At 39.6% G+C, this 13,437-nt stretch overlaps 1 protein-coding gene across 1 annotated transcript in view; it reads left to right on the plus strand.

The window, feature by feature from the left end:
- Nucleotides 1-13,437, plus strand: part of WDR90 (WD repeat domain 90) — a 1,773,335-nt gene that overhangs the window by 123,266 nt on the left and 1,636,632 nt on the right. Inside the window, exon 3 of the mRNA XM_044079383.1 lies at nt 2,147-2,323. Within this exon, the coding sequence (XP_043935318.1) occupies nt 2,147-2,323 (177 nt within the window). The remainder of the gene's footprint in view (nt 1-2,146; nt 2,324-13,437) is intronic.

Below are 13,437 nucleotides of genomic sequence, written 5' to 3' on the forward strand. Positions count from 1 at the left end.
CAAAGGCCAGATGGTGAGACTTCCCCGTATGGTAAGTAATGACTCTGCACATTGTTCACTAAAGGTAATTTTGAAGGATATGTTGATCATTAGAGGGTATCCAGCTATATTCTTGAATAATATTTTTGGGAGGTCATCGGGAAAAGACAGGAAGGCACTTTTACACCACTTCTTGGGACAAACGGTGATTTAGTTACCATGAATGGTAAGAGAGACACAGTGAATTTTCAAAGAGTGCTAATATTGCCATACAACATACATTTTGACAGCGTTAGGGTCATAATACAACATAACTGGGACATCTTTAGGGCTGACAGTGAGTTGTTGTTCTTCTTTCGGCTTTTTCCAGTTAGGGGTTGCCACAGCGGAACTCCGGTTCGCTAATGATTGGCAGTAGATTTTTAAGGTGCCAGCTCGATGCTCAACCTTTAACGAAGGCACGCCCATTCACGCATGTCTTTCGAATGCGCCTCAACTGCGGGGAGGACATGCAGACTCCACATAGAAGGTGCTCCAGCCGAGAATCGAACGGGAGAACTTCTTGCTGTGAGGTGACAACGCTACCACTGCGGCTTGTCCGACAGTGAGTATGTGGAAAAAATGGGAAAGGACCCTGTGGTGGTGTATAAGAAAGATCTATGCTTCAATACTTGAAAGACAAAACAAAATAAGTCATCCTGGCCGCATGTCTAAATGCGGACATTGTAATCAATGCAGGTATGTAAAGGAAGGTGAAGAAATTTGTATACCCAGATGGGGAGTTGTCAGATTTTGTCCGAAGTTGAACTGCTAGAGCAGTAATGTCATGTATCTTGCTGAGTGTCAACAATGTTTGTCATCTTACATTGGTAAGACCAAAAATACATTTAAAACTAGCATCTACCAGCACCAATATGACAAACAAAAATGACGAAAGAAATGCTGTTACAAAACATGTGAGAAAAAATCCGACACATTCTTTTAAATACACTTGTGTAGAAAAGGTGGGCTTCAATCAAAGGGGGTGGACCTCATGAACTTCTCCCAGAATATAAGGAGCTGATTTGGCAACTCAAGAGTAATGCACTGGAGCCCCCTGGGCTAAACGAGTTTGCCTCGATCAGCAATGTTTTGAAACTAAAGGTTGAATATTTTTTTCTTAGATTTGTGTTTGAGCTTTTTTAGCTAACACAATACTGCTATTTTTGTTCAGACAGTATGTATGTGTTTTTATACACATTTTATTGTTTTTTTTTTTTTGTAACAAGCCATGTAAAAACACTGTTTTTTGAAAGACTGTATTTTTAAATTGTACAGATGGAAGTGGTTTTAACATCATGTGACTGTGATGTATCTATTTAAACATTTCACTGTTGTATAGTTCTGACGAAAGCGCTAAACTTTTATTAAAGTGGAGTTTTGCAGTTCGTGGTCTGCTCTGTTTTATTTGTTTATCAGTGCGTTTTGTGCTTTTGTGATTATCCCAGAGCATTACATTAAATGCTTTGGAAACCCTGTCCTGCTTAGCACTATAGTTAATCTCTGCATACCTTTTGAATGCTTTTTTAGTGTCTAAACTCAGTGCTGGCTTATCTGCTTCACTTACTTGCTTCAAGACCAATATATTTCTCAGTGTATTACCAAATGTATGCAGCTTTTCTGTGCCTCCCCTTGAGAAGTTTAAATACTTGCTAATAAAACCTGTTACTTTTGATCCTGGTTCCCTTGTATAGATACATGTAAACAATCATTTTATTGTATTTCATCACTTCAGATGTATACCCAGATTGCATTGTGAAATCTGAGCGCAGTCTATGCAACATTTACTATAGTACCCCCTCTGCTCACCTGTGATATTGCCAGATAGGTCTAAGAATGCCATCAGTTGTGTTACTCATCTAAGACCCCTGTTTGCAGTTGGATCTTTTGGCAGCTGTCACACTGTACAACTGTGTTGCAGTTGCATATAGTGCATTAATTCCTGTATTAAAAGTATAACCGTTCTGAATTAGAAAAATAAGTTTGGTTTGTAAATTGTTTTAGCAGTAGTTAATGTTGATAAATAGTAATTCATATTGTCTTGGCAATCACAGATAAGTTCATGCAAAGGCAGATATTCTGTATTAAAATTATTTAATATAAATCTTATTTTTGTTTGTTTTCTAAGGACAAGACTATAAAGTGCACAGTTTATCGGATCAGGGGCTCAATTCCAGCCAGCAACTATATTCAGATTCCTAAAGTCAGCAGCCAGTCACTAGGATTAACAGGACGTTACCTTTATTTGCTCTTCAAGCCTATACCTTCAAAGTATTTTGTTGTCCATATGGATGTGACCACAGAGGTGAGCATGTGATTAATATCAGTTCATCGAAAGCAGCAGTTATATTTTAATGCCCAGGTTTAATTTATAAAAAAGGAACTGCTTGGTAAAAATCTGAAATTAAGTATGTGTGTGTAAGCGTGTGCGTGTGTGTAAGTGTGTGTGTGTGTGTGTGTGTGTGTGTGTGTGTGTGTGTGTGTGTGTGTGTGTGTGTGTGTGTAAGCGCGCGTGTGTGTAAGCGTGTGTGTGTGTGTGTGTCTCAGTCTTTTTGCCGCACACTACATGTAAGATCACATCAAAAACATTTTTTTTTCTTTATGTAAACTGCTCTGCCTCTACATCATTGGAAGGGCATTATTTACACAATATCACACACGCTGGAGTGCATTATTGAGCTTAGAGAATGTTGTATGTTAAATTGTTTTGTGTTTGTTTTATTTTAATTATTTTAATATTTTTGATGTAAAATAGTTCTTCCACCTAATATTTCAGACTTGCTGTAGTATATGCAATTGTTGTTGGAGGAAGTATTTTACATCTAAGGTATAATTTGGGTACGTTTTTTAATGACTGCTACACACATATACACACACACATATACACACATGCACACACACACACACACACACACACACACACACACACACACACACACACACACACACACACACACACACACACTCACACACACACAGGAAGAGATTTAGAGAGACAGGGCTAAGGAGGGGTGAGATAGAAAAGAAGGAATAAGAGAGAAGGTGGGGGAGAAAGTAGAGTGAGGAGTGGGATGAGAAGAAGGGTAATGTTTCATGTAATATCAACTGTTTGGTGATTTTTTTTTTTTTTATCTTTGTCATTCTGGTGCAGAAACGTCTTTAGTTGAGTGTGGAATCCAAGGAAGTTAAGGGGTTAGCACAATTTGATAGGAAGGGATTCTTAAATGTGTGGGGCAAATGGAGGAATGCACTGGTCTGTATTGTAGTGTGTGTTTTGGGGAGCTAGGGTTTAAAAAAATATCTATCTTGGGAGTTAGATCTGAGCTTGTGGAAGGGTTGTCTTTGTGAGTCTACTGGAAAAGAAAGGGAAGGTGTGCAAGTTTAGAAATGTATATGTTAGGGTGGTGAGAAGTGGGTTGTCTCTTTGTTCAGTGGGTAGCCACTTGGCTTTGCTAAGATCTGAACAGTGGCGCTGTGTTTTAGGTGTACAAGATGAGCCTACATATGTTTTAAGTTGACTAGTAGGGGGTTGAGATCTTTATTGGAGGAGTTATGCAGTGATTGGGAGTCCATATTCTTGGGTCTGAAGGACTTTTTTCCCAGTGGCAGGTTTGCTTTGTGGGTTCAGGAAATGGGAGATTTTACAGGCCAAGAAGAGGTGGGAGTTCAATGTAATGTGATAGTGGAAGGTTAGGCTTTGGTCTAGCCAAACTGTCAAGTACTTGAAGTAGGGAATGTTGGTTATTGAGTTGAGTGGTCCATTGCTTTGTGTTTGTTTAGAATCTGTTTGTTTGGTACCAAAGAGTATGCCTTTTTAATTTCTTAGCATTTAAGATAAGTTTATTTTTCATCAGTCAATTGAATAACTGGTTGAGGTCATCATCTAGAGCTTTCTTGTTGTAGCTGGCTTTGTCACCTTTGTAGAATTACCATGTTATCTGTGTAGTGTATTATTAAGTTGCAAGACTGCAAGAAGGATCTAATACCATGTAACAAATAGTAAAAAAACAAAAAGGTGGGTTTAGTAGTTCTCGGACAGCAAGAAGGTTATTAATGTATAGTGAGATAAGTAAAGGGGGTGGGATTGAACTTTGGGGAACTGTTTTGATAAGGGGAGTTAGGGATATGTCCTTGTAGCTTGTGCCGATGAGGGCAAAGTACTTGAAAATGTATTTTATGGAAAGAAGTTCATGCTTAAGAATATGGTTATTTTATTTACTGCACTGCATGCATATGTTTAACGTATGCTTAATGTAAAGGAAAAAGTATTTCATGATTGTTAATGTGCAAGCCATGTAACACTGTAATTACTGTATATGTTGATTATTGGAGCACTGTTGCAGTACCCTAAGCTATATGGGACATATCCTGCCAAGGACTGGACAACTGGCTATCTTCTAAAGCTTTAGGGCACCTTCTACATGCCCTACCCACTGAAGAGCTCAAGGAGAGCAGTATAAAGTCGATGGTTAATGCACCAAACGCTATAGGCCTTTATTGCAGTCGAAGACTGCTTTGTACTATGGATTTGGGTGATTGCCACTCAGCTAGCACTTCTTCAGAATTGGGCAAATAACTATCCCATAGAGGACTACCTTCCATTTTTACCACTTTTTCTGAGGAAAAGTATTTTTTCTGTCAAATGTTGTTGCTGGGGGCTGGGGCTAGTGTTTTGTAAAATGTTTACCTTCGGATCTGCTGCTTGCTTGTCAGACATTTTTTTCTTGTAGAGAGATGAACTTGGGCTTCTTGGGCTTTCTCCGATCCACAAGAAGAGAAAAGTTGTAGGGGAGGCTTCAGTCTTGACTCCGATCTCCTCTTTGCCTCAGTGATTGGTGAGACTGTCTTGTCTGGCAACACTGGGTTCCTTGGACTTCTTATTGATTTCCCTTGGTCTGACTCATGCTGCTCCTCAGCCAGCCTCTAAGCACTTTGAGGCAGACACGTCCTATGTGGCTGTTTGGATGTCCTCTTTGGGCAAGGGAGAACCACTCCTGTTTATATCAGAGTAGGGAGTGGACATTATTATTCCTTTGCAAGGCTGCAGTCAGGAGCTTAACTCTGGGGGAAAAGGCCATTCTTCACTTTGCTTGAGTGTTTTTCAGCAGGGTCTCTCAGTAAAAGGACATGCAGAATTAGGCATTTTTCTCACCCATTTCTCCAAGGACAGACAAGGAGTATTAGCTGGGTTTTCCTAAAGATAAGTTTTCAGTCTTTTACAAAGTCTTCACTTCATGTAAAAACAAAAAGATTCTCATTTTCAGTCTGAGGGAATGTGGTTCTCAAGTTCCTACTGAAAGAATGGGGAATCTCACTCAATTTTCTTCAGATTACCCATCTGAAGGGTTATCTTTTTGTGATAGTTTTGCCAGAATTAGTTATTAGAGTGGTAACAAAAGAAAATACCAGTGTCCCAGCAAAGATATGACTTGCTTTGGGTGGGTTTCTTTCAGCTTGCAACTGTTCTTCCTGATTTGCCAACCTCAGAAGATGCTTTCCTTGCAGGCAACAGTTTGTCTGACAGCTACCTGTGCCCAAAAAATCTGATACAGACCCCCGGACTCACAGATGTCTTTTTTTCAAACCCCTAGGTTAGATCCTGTAGCAATTTCTCTGACAAAAGCATTTTCTGCCAAACATTTTATGGCAGTTGACCCTATTTCATCTGACAAGGATGGGAAATCCTTTGATAGGGCTGGGAAGAAAGTTTGTTCTTCCACTTCAGCCTTCAGAATAGTGAATGATCAGGCTCACATGTCTAAGTTTCTGTTGGCTTCTTTCACAATATTTGAAAGTTAACTGGTGATTTTCCTTATTTAGAAATTAAGATGCTACTAACGTTTTTAATTTCTTCTGTGTCTAGAGTGAGCGCACTCTAAAATGCTTTAATGACACTGCTGATGCTGGTTCTAGGGCAGCTGCTGCTTTATCAGTAATGAGAAGATTTAACATGCTCCGTTCTTTGAATTTACCAAAGGATGTTAAAGCTGAGCTCCTGAATGGTCCTGTGGATAAATCATTTTTTGGCCCTTCTGAGAGGAAAGTTAATTCAAGGGTTTACCCAGATTTTTCAACACCCATATCTAAATGTAATATAAACTTTCCTTCTAGTTCAGGATCCGTTTTATAGAAAACAGAGTAAGCATCTACAGCGAGACATAGGGAAATAGCCTTTCAGAATGAAATGGCTGGAAGGTTCAAAATGGAATTAGGATCCTCTCCCAGATTAAAGATTATCTTAAAAAATCATATCGACTATATGCCTAGTCTTAATTCCCTCCCCCCACCCTGGCAACTCAGTAAATATTTCCTGAAGTTTAGGTCTTCACTTTTTTCTGTGGCATCCGATAACTTCACACACATGGATTCTGAGAATCATTCAAAATGACTACAACTGGCAGTGGAATTCCCTTCCTCTTTTCCAAGGGATCCCTTTTCACTAATACAATCAATCCCCCTTTTCCTGCTGTTCTGGATCAAATGCTGTCTCAAGGGTTGATAGAGCCTGTTCCTCTCAATCAAATAAAGAAAGGATTTTACTCAGTAATATTTCTGGTACCAAAGAAAAAAATGGATAGCTGTCCTAGAACTTTCATTTTTTTTAAACCTTCACATCAAGATTCCAAAATTCAAGCTGCTTTCTACAGTCTGTTTCCTGTCAGTTCTCCTTCCAGTTTCTAATAACTGTAGATTTAAACAGTGCCTATCACATTCCAGTTCTCGGAGTGCAGACGCTTTTTGCTCTTCAGTGTTCACAACGATTGTGGAAATTTGAAGGTTGGGAGGTGAAAGTGATATTTCTGGAATGTTGTTTGTTTAACAATAATTTGAAAGAAGTGACAATACAAGCATATTGGAAGAAGGCTATGGTGGCTGTACAACTCAGATGGCAAAGATCTTTTAAATACAACTTCATATAGACCAATTTTAATTTTGAACCATGGTTATAAAGCATTTATATGTTAAAATTGAACTAATAAACAATGTTCCAAGTGACCTTGTACCCCTGGATCGGAAGCATGCTGATCAACACCAGCTCACCAAACCCAAATTCTCTAAAAGCATTTCACCAAAAGTACTTACAGCAAGCTCTAACTAAATCTTTTTTGCAATCCCCCCATGTGGGGGACACCAACTGAACTTAAATATATCTATTGCAAGGTCACACAACAGTGGAGAAAAGGGAGTTATCTACTGTTGCCAAAAGTGCTTTAGGGAAAATGTTTTTGATGAAACAGTATTTGACCAAACTGCAGTTGAGACACTGATATGCTTCTCCTGGATTTATGCCATTTAGGCTTTGTAAAATGTAATTTATCCCTGCTCAACCTGGCTGAGTTTTTGAGAGTGTTACTGAAGCAATTGATAAGGGGATATAGTCCATGCTTGTCTACCTCGACCTTTGACACTGTCCCTCATATTGGGATTATTGATGGACTCTTCCAGCCCAACATTAACTCGTATATAGTTTGCTGGATTGGCAGGTGACTGTCTTGACAGAATGAGTGCAGTTAAGGTCAGTGGTGTTTTCTGTAAATAGAAAAACATTACCAGTTCTATAAAGCAGGGCTCTTTCTAGGGCCCATCTTCTTTTGTATATACTTGTCTGGGATGAAAGCTGATATTGATGGGCTGTGGCTAACCAAGTTTGATGGTGATTGCAGACTGAGGGGACAGTTATCAGATCCATTCTGATACTTAGATTTCTTAGCAAGGACTGGACCAGTCCAATGTTTGATATATTAATCATGGGCGTACCCTCAATGTCAAGAAATGCAGCCTAGTTTATTTTGGTAAATCTAACACTAATTCTACTTGCCATATAGAAAATGTTCCACTTAAATCTGATACAATCATCAGGCAGTCTGATACTTTTGTTGACAACACTCTCCTTTGACCACCATCTCTCTCTGTTGGCTAGATATGTGTACCCTGCACAGCTTATCCTTCATGGTATCTCCTAAAGGTCCAAGGAAATTATAGTCTCACTTTATTTCTGTTAAGACCATCATTGAATACATTGCCCCCTTTGAAGTGTAACTTGCTAAGCACCTAAGCCTGCTAGAGAAACTTCAACATTTCCTCACCAAAGACGTCTGATATCAGCACTTTTAGCTACTGTTACAGATTAAAACCTCTGTCACTCTACTCAATGTCATATAGATTCCTGAGGGATGATCTCTTTCCTGCCTTCTGAACTATGAATGACAAAGCATTCTTTGAACTCCTTCTCCTAAACAGAATCAATGGTAAACCAAATGTCTGCTCTGGAGAACTAAATATATATGATCATATTAATATCATCAACTTGTGCAATAGGCACCTACCTAGAGTATTCCACATTTGTGGAATGAACTGTTTGCATATAAAGCAGACTACCTCCATAGCAACCTTTTAAAAGCAGTGTGCAAGACTGGTTATGTGATAAAATTTCATCTGGCATACGTGAGGAAAATCTGTTTAATAGTGGTATTTGAGGAACGTCTGCTTAATGGGTGACATTATTAGTTTTTCCTCAGTACTGCATGATATGGCTGAGCTCCTAGATAGTTTCCTTGTTCCTAAGTAGTAAGAACACATGGACCATATCATTAATGCTGGGCAGAGGTGCTCTTTAACTTCCATACTCACTTCCTGACCTTCAGTCTGTTAACCTCTTTCAGCCCATTAGTTCCACTTGATTTCTAGCATCCCAGGACATAGAGAGGGAGACTGTCGAGCAGGATCTTGGCAATCATCCATCAGGGGATTTTTGATGTGCTTTTAACAGTCACCCTGAAACCTGCCATTGGTTGGAAAGCACATTGTAATTGCTACTACACTGGGATCCTCTGTGAATATGCACTTTCTCAAAATGAGCTCATACTTCATATTCTGTAGTTACTAGTGCTGAAGTCGTAGCTGTTTCCTTGAGATGGAACTCTTGCAGCAAGTGTTGCCAATACTGTCTTTTCAGGATGAGTGGGCCAGTATTGACTGATCACTCCCATCTCTCTGGCCAGCTTCTCCAGCATTCTAGCCACTAGTCGCACCCAGGTCAGTGGTTTTGTCCTTGACTAGTCATACCTCCTGCTCCCTGCCACCCCAGGAAACTACTCTATCATCTGAAGCACAGCTTGAGTTAAAACACAACTTTTGACACAGAGCTAGCAAATGTGCTATCGCATTAACAAATATCATCCCTTCTGCGTTGCATTTACTTGGACTTATTCAGCATTCTACTTTTTCTAGTGCCATCTCTGACGTTTGACACTCGAACCTTTCCTGATCTGAAAGTTCCACACTCTGTTTCCCCTCCTACCTTTGGCACTGCCATTTCCTAGTCTGCCTATTCAGGTCCATGTGATCACAAAATCTTATTCTCATTGTCCCCCGGCCTCTACTTTCAGTTTTACATCATCCTCTCATCCACTTTTCAACCAGAATGTCTAATTTGCCTTTTCTTATTTCATCCCACTCCTCACCTTTTTTCTTTGGCACGTTGTTCTCTCCTTAGTGTATAACTTCACTTCTCCCTCAACTTTTCATCATTTTCTCTCCTCTAAACTCCATTGCCTGTTATCTGAAATATGTTCATCATATTGATCACTGCAGCGGTAGCCTTAGCTGTAAGGGTTATATCCTGCCAAGGATATAATCGTTGACCAGCTTCCAAAACTTCAGGGCACCTTTCATGCACCCAAACTGTCTGTCAGCTCAAGCTGAGCTGACTAAAATAGAAATTTGGGGCCAAGCCCTTTGGAGCTTTATTGCCACTGAAGAGTATGTTCCTCTGAGGCTTTCGAGGATAGATGGTCAGCTTGTGCTGTTCCTTTTCTGGGCAGATAAGTTTCCTTTTGGGGAAAAACCTTCCTTTCAATAATTTTTGTTTATTACCAATGCTTTCCTCTTCAGAAAAGTTATTTTAAAACTACAAGGTTGTGTTTTAATTGACTCATGAGATTGTACTGTACTGGAGCACTCTTTTTTTTTTTTTTTTTTTCTTCAGTCAGTTTAGAAATTGTGCAAAGTAATTGAAAAACATTTTTTGTGGTGAAATTGTTCATTTTACTTTGTGCGGCTGGCAAAGCATTTTAAAGTGCTTTTTATTGTGTCTGTCAGTGGAAAAGAAAAGACTTTGAGACTTTGTTTTTACTGGCATGTGCTGCTAGTTTTCCCTGGGAAAGTGGCACCATTTTCAGCTTGATCATGGAGCAGCCTGTCAGGCCCATGTTTGATCCTTCTTCCAGCCATTAAAAGAAAAAGTTAAGCAAGCAGCCTTTGCCATCACAGCAGACATACTGTTTGCCTCAGCCACAGGTGGGTGACTCTGCTGTGGTCATTAGTTGTTCCTTATCTTTTACTCTGTATCCCTTTGGTGTAGCACCTACAGCCGCTATAGACCAGGGGTTAGCCACATCCTCTATGAATGTTGGGGGTTCCTTCAGTGGGCACGAGAGAGCCACTTTTGCCAGTCCTGGGAGAGGAAATGGGGGAAGGGTTTTCTGTTTTCTCAAAATGCTGTGCTTATGCCTGGGAAGGCTGCTGCTGCCATTAATAACACTGTTAGTCCCATTTTTCTTGTCAAAAAGAAACCGAAAACCAAGCATGCCTTTACTCCTCCTCAAATTTCCTTAGAAATAGTTTACTGTGGCTGAGGGTTTAATTCAGGTTATTAATCTTTCTTATAAAGTAGTTTCCGGTAAAATAAAGAGGAATACCTCCTTTCCTGAAGACAGTCAAGTTTCTGAATTTGGACAGGAGGATTAAGAGACAGATGCATGGTTTTCTTAGATTTCTGATTAAGACTCAGAAGAGAGCTCTGTTTTAGAATGTGCCAAGTGTTTTCAATGGGAGAACACTGAAGTTTCCCAGTGCCTCAGAAAATACTGTGAGCTGTTACAGAATGAATTTCCAGAACCTGCACACATTTATTTATTGATTTATTGACTGACATTTGATTAAAGGGAAAGCCTGACTTGATAGGAGCCATTTTCAGTGGAGGCCCAGGGAGAAAAGCTCCAATGTATTACAAAACATGTTAAGAATAGTAATTTTACAGTATTTAAAAGTAATACAGAGAACAGATGCAAGCCGCGGTGGTACAGCGGTAGCGTTGCCTCACAGCAAGAGGTTCTCCTGTTTGATTCTCAGCTGGAGTGCCTTCTGTGTGGAGTCTGCATGTTCCTCCCCGCGGTCAAGTGGCCTCCGAAAGACATGTGTGAATGGGCGTGCCTTCGCTGAAGGTTGGGCATCGGGCTGGCAACTCTGCACCATAAAAAAAAATCGACTGCCAATCATTAGTGGACCGTAGTTCCGCTGTGGCGACCCCTAACCGGGAAAAGCCGAAAAGACAAACCGAGAACAGATGCATTTTAAATAATTATACTAAATTAGATTACATTCCTCCAGTTCTGTCAGCTTTGGAGGGTGTTTGTGTGGGTTATTGTCTCAATTTTACTGACAGTCCTCCAGCTGTCCCTAAAAAATGCATATAGGCTGGGTGAAGTTTCTCATTCTTAAGTTTTTATATGCTCTTCCCAAACCTGATCCAGCATCTGTAGCTTTAGTTAAAAACTCTGTTGCTAAGCACTTAGTTAATTCCAATTCTACTCTTTCTGATACGTATGGGAAGATTATTGATGTTTGTATTTATTTTATTGGCCTTTATTTACTATGAAAGTCTGACTGGGTAATACCCATTTTCAGTGTAGGCCTGGGGAGAAAAGCTCCATTTGCTTATATTGCATTATACTAGTTATGTATGGGACAAAGTGTATGCTTATGCACCTTTTGAGTTTCAGAATTTTGAATTGCCAAGTTAAAATGTTAAGGTTTATTCTGACAAATTGTAAAGGTATGACGAATGTTTTATTTGCAGTTTCATCTTGTAAGGAAAACATCTACTACTTTAAATAATTTAATTTATTCTGTTCAGATCACTACTCGTAGTTTACACAGTTTGTATGACTTTGTTGATACTTCTTCAAGAGCTGCTGTATGTCCACTGTTACTGTTCTGAGGAGGTTTACATGGCTGTCTTCTTGGAACCTCCCAGACAATAAAAATGAGATTTGAAATTCTCCTTTGGATAGAGATTTAGTTTTTGTTCCCTCTACTGCAGAGGAGATCAAAAAGTATGATGAAAGGGATACGCTGATGCAGGGAATCTCTACAATTTTTCAACCCTTCTTTTCCAGTTGTTCAAATATGTTCTGTAACTCTTCATCCAATTTTGGTAACAAACAAAATGCAGGTAAACAAATGTTTAAGAATAAATGGCAAGGTGATTCCAAGAAGAATTCTGTAAACTCCAAAAAAACCAAGGACAGACCAGTAAGTCATAATGACTAAGAGATTTTGTTCCCCCTTCTCACCCTGGCAGCCTCTTTTTCCTTCCAGAAAGTCTGAATCTCAGCTTTTCTCTTTCTTAACAGTTTCAGACAAGTGGATTCCGAAGAGAATTCATCAAGGTTACAGATGGCAGTGGGAGGAAGTTCTGCCTTTTCTTGAGGTAATCCTTCATCCCGCAGACCAGAGTCCTTTGTCTCCCACTTGCTCTTAATGACATGCTATCCCAGGGAGTAATAGAACCAGTTTCCTCTTCTCAGGGAAGACAGGGGTTTTATTCAAGGATTGTTTTTAGTGATGGAGAAAAAATGCTTGGAGACCAGTTCTGGATCTTTCCTAAACCTATTTGTGATGGTGCCTAAATTCAAAATGATGTCACTTCACAACTTGTTACCTCTTCTTCCTCCTTCAAGTTTCATAGTAACAGTAGATTTAAAAGATGCTTATCACATTCCTATTCATCCAGACTTCAGGGGTTTCTGAAGATTTTGTGTGTCTGGATCACATTATCAGTTCTGTGCCTTAACAAGTGGACTATTCACTGCACCAAGAGTGTTCACAACGTGTCTAGCTCCAATTATAGCTCATTGTAGGCAACAGAGTATCTACATTTTTCTATATTTAGGCAACTTGCTTCATGAATCTCTCATTTGGGTGAGAAATCTCTTACACAAACTGGGATTCCAAGAGAACATTCAAAATTCTTTCTTGAGTGCTGCTCGCAGAATTGTGTTTCTGGGATGTCAAGTACACACTGCAAAGAAATTTTTTCCCCACAGGAAATAAATCGATTTATATCTAGATCTCTTACTTGTGTTTCCCGTTCACACTTCGGTCACTGAAAGGGAATACCTCAGGATTTTGGGTCTAATGGCTTTTATGCTTCTCATGATACTCCTGGCAGAAATTTACATGAGAAAGATACAGTGGTATCTGAATTCTGTTTGGTCTCTGCACAAAAAACCCTAATCTTTTCTGATCCCAGTGATGGAGTTTGTCATAAGGGAAATCACTTGGTAGAGACAACAAATAAAAGTGCAAGCTGTGTGTCACCATGGACAGAAGCAAGACTGTTAAGTATAGAGATGC

Source organism: Protopterus annectens, chromosome 8.part0 (assembly GCF_019279795.1).
Source record: "Protopterus annectens isolate FY-2018-M chromosome 8.part0, PAN1.0, whole genome shotgun sequence".
NCBI lineage: Eukaryota > Metazoa > Chordata > Ceratodontiformes > Protopteridae > Protopterus > Protopterus annectens.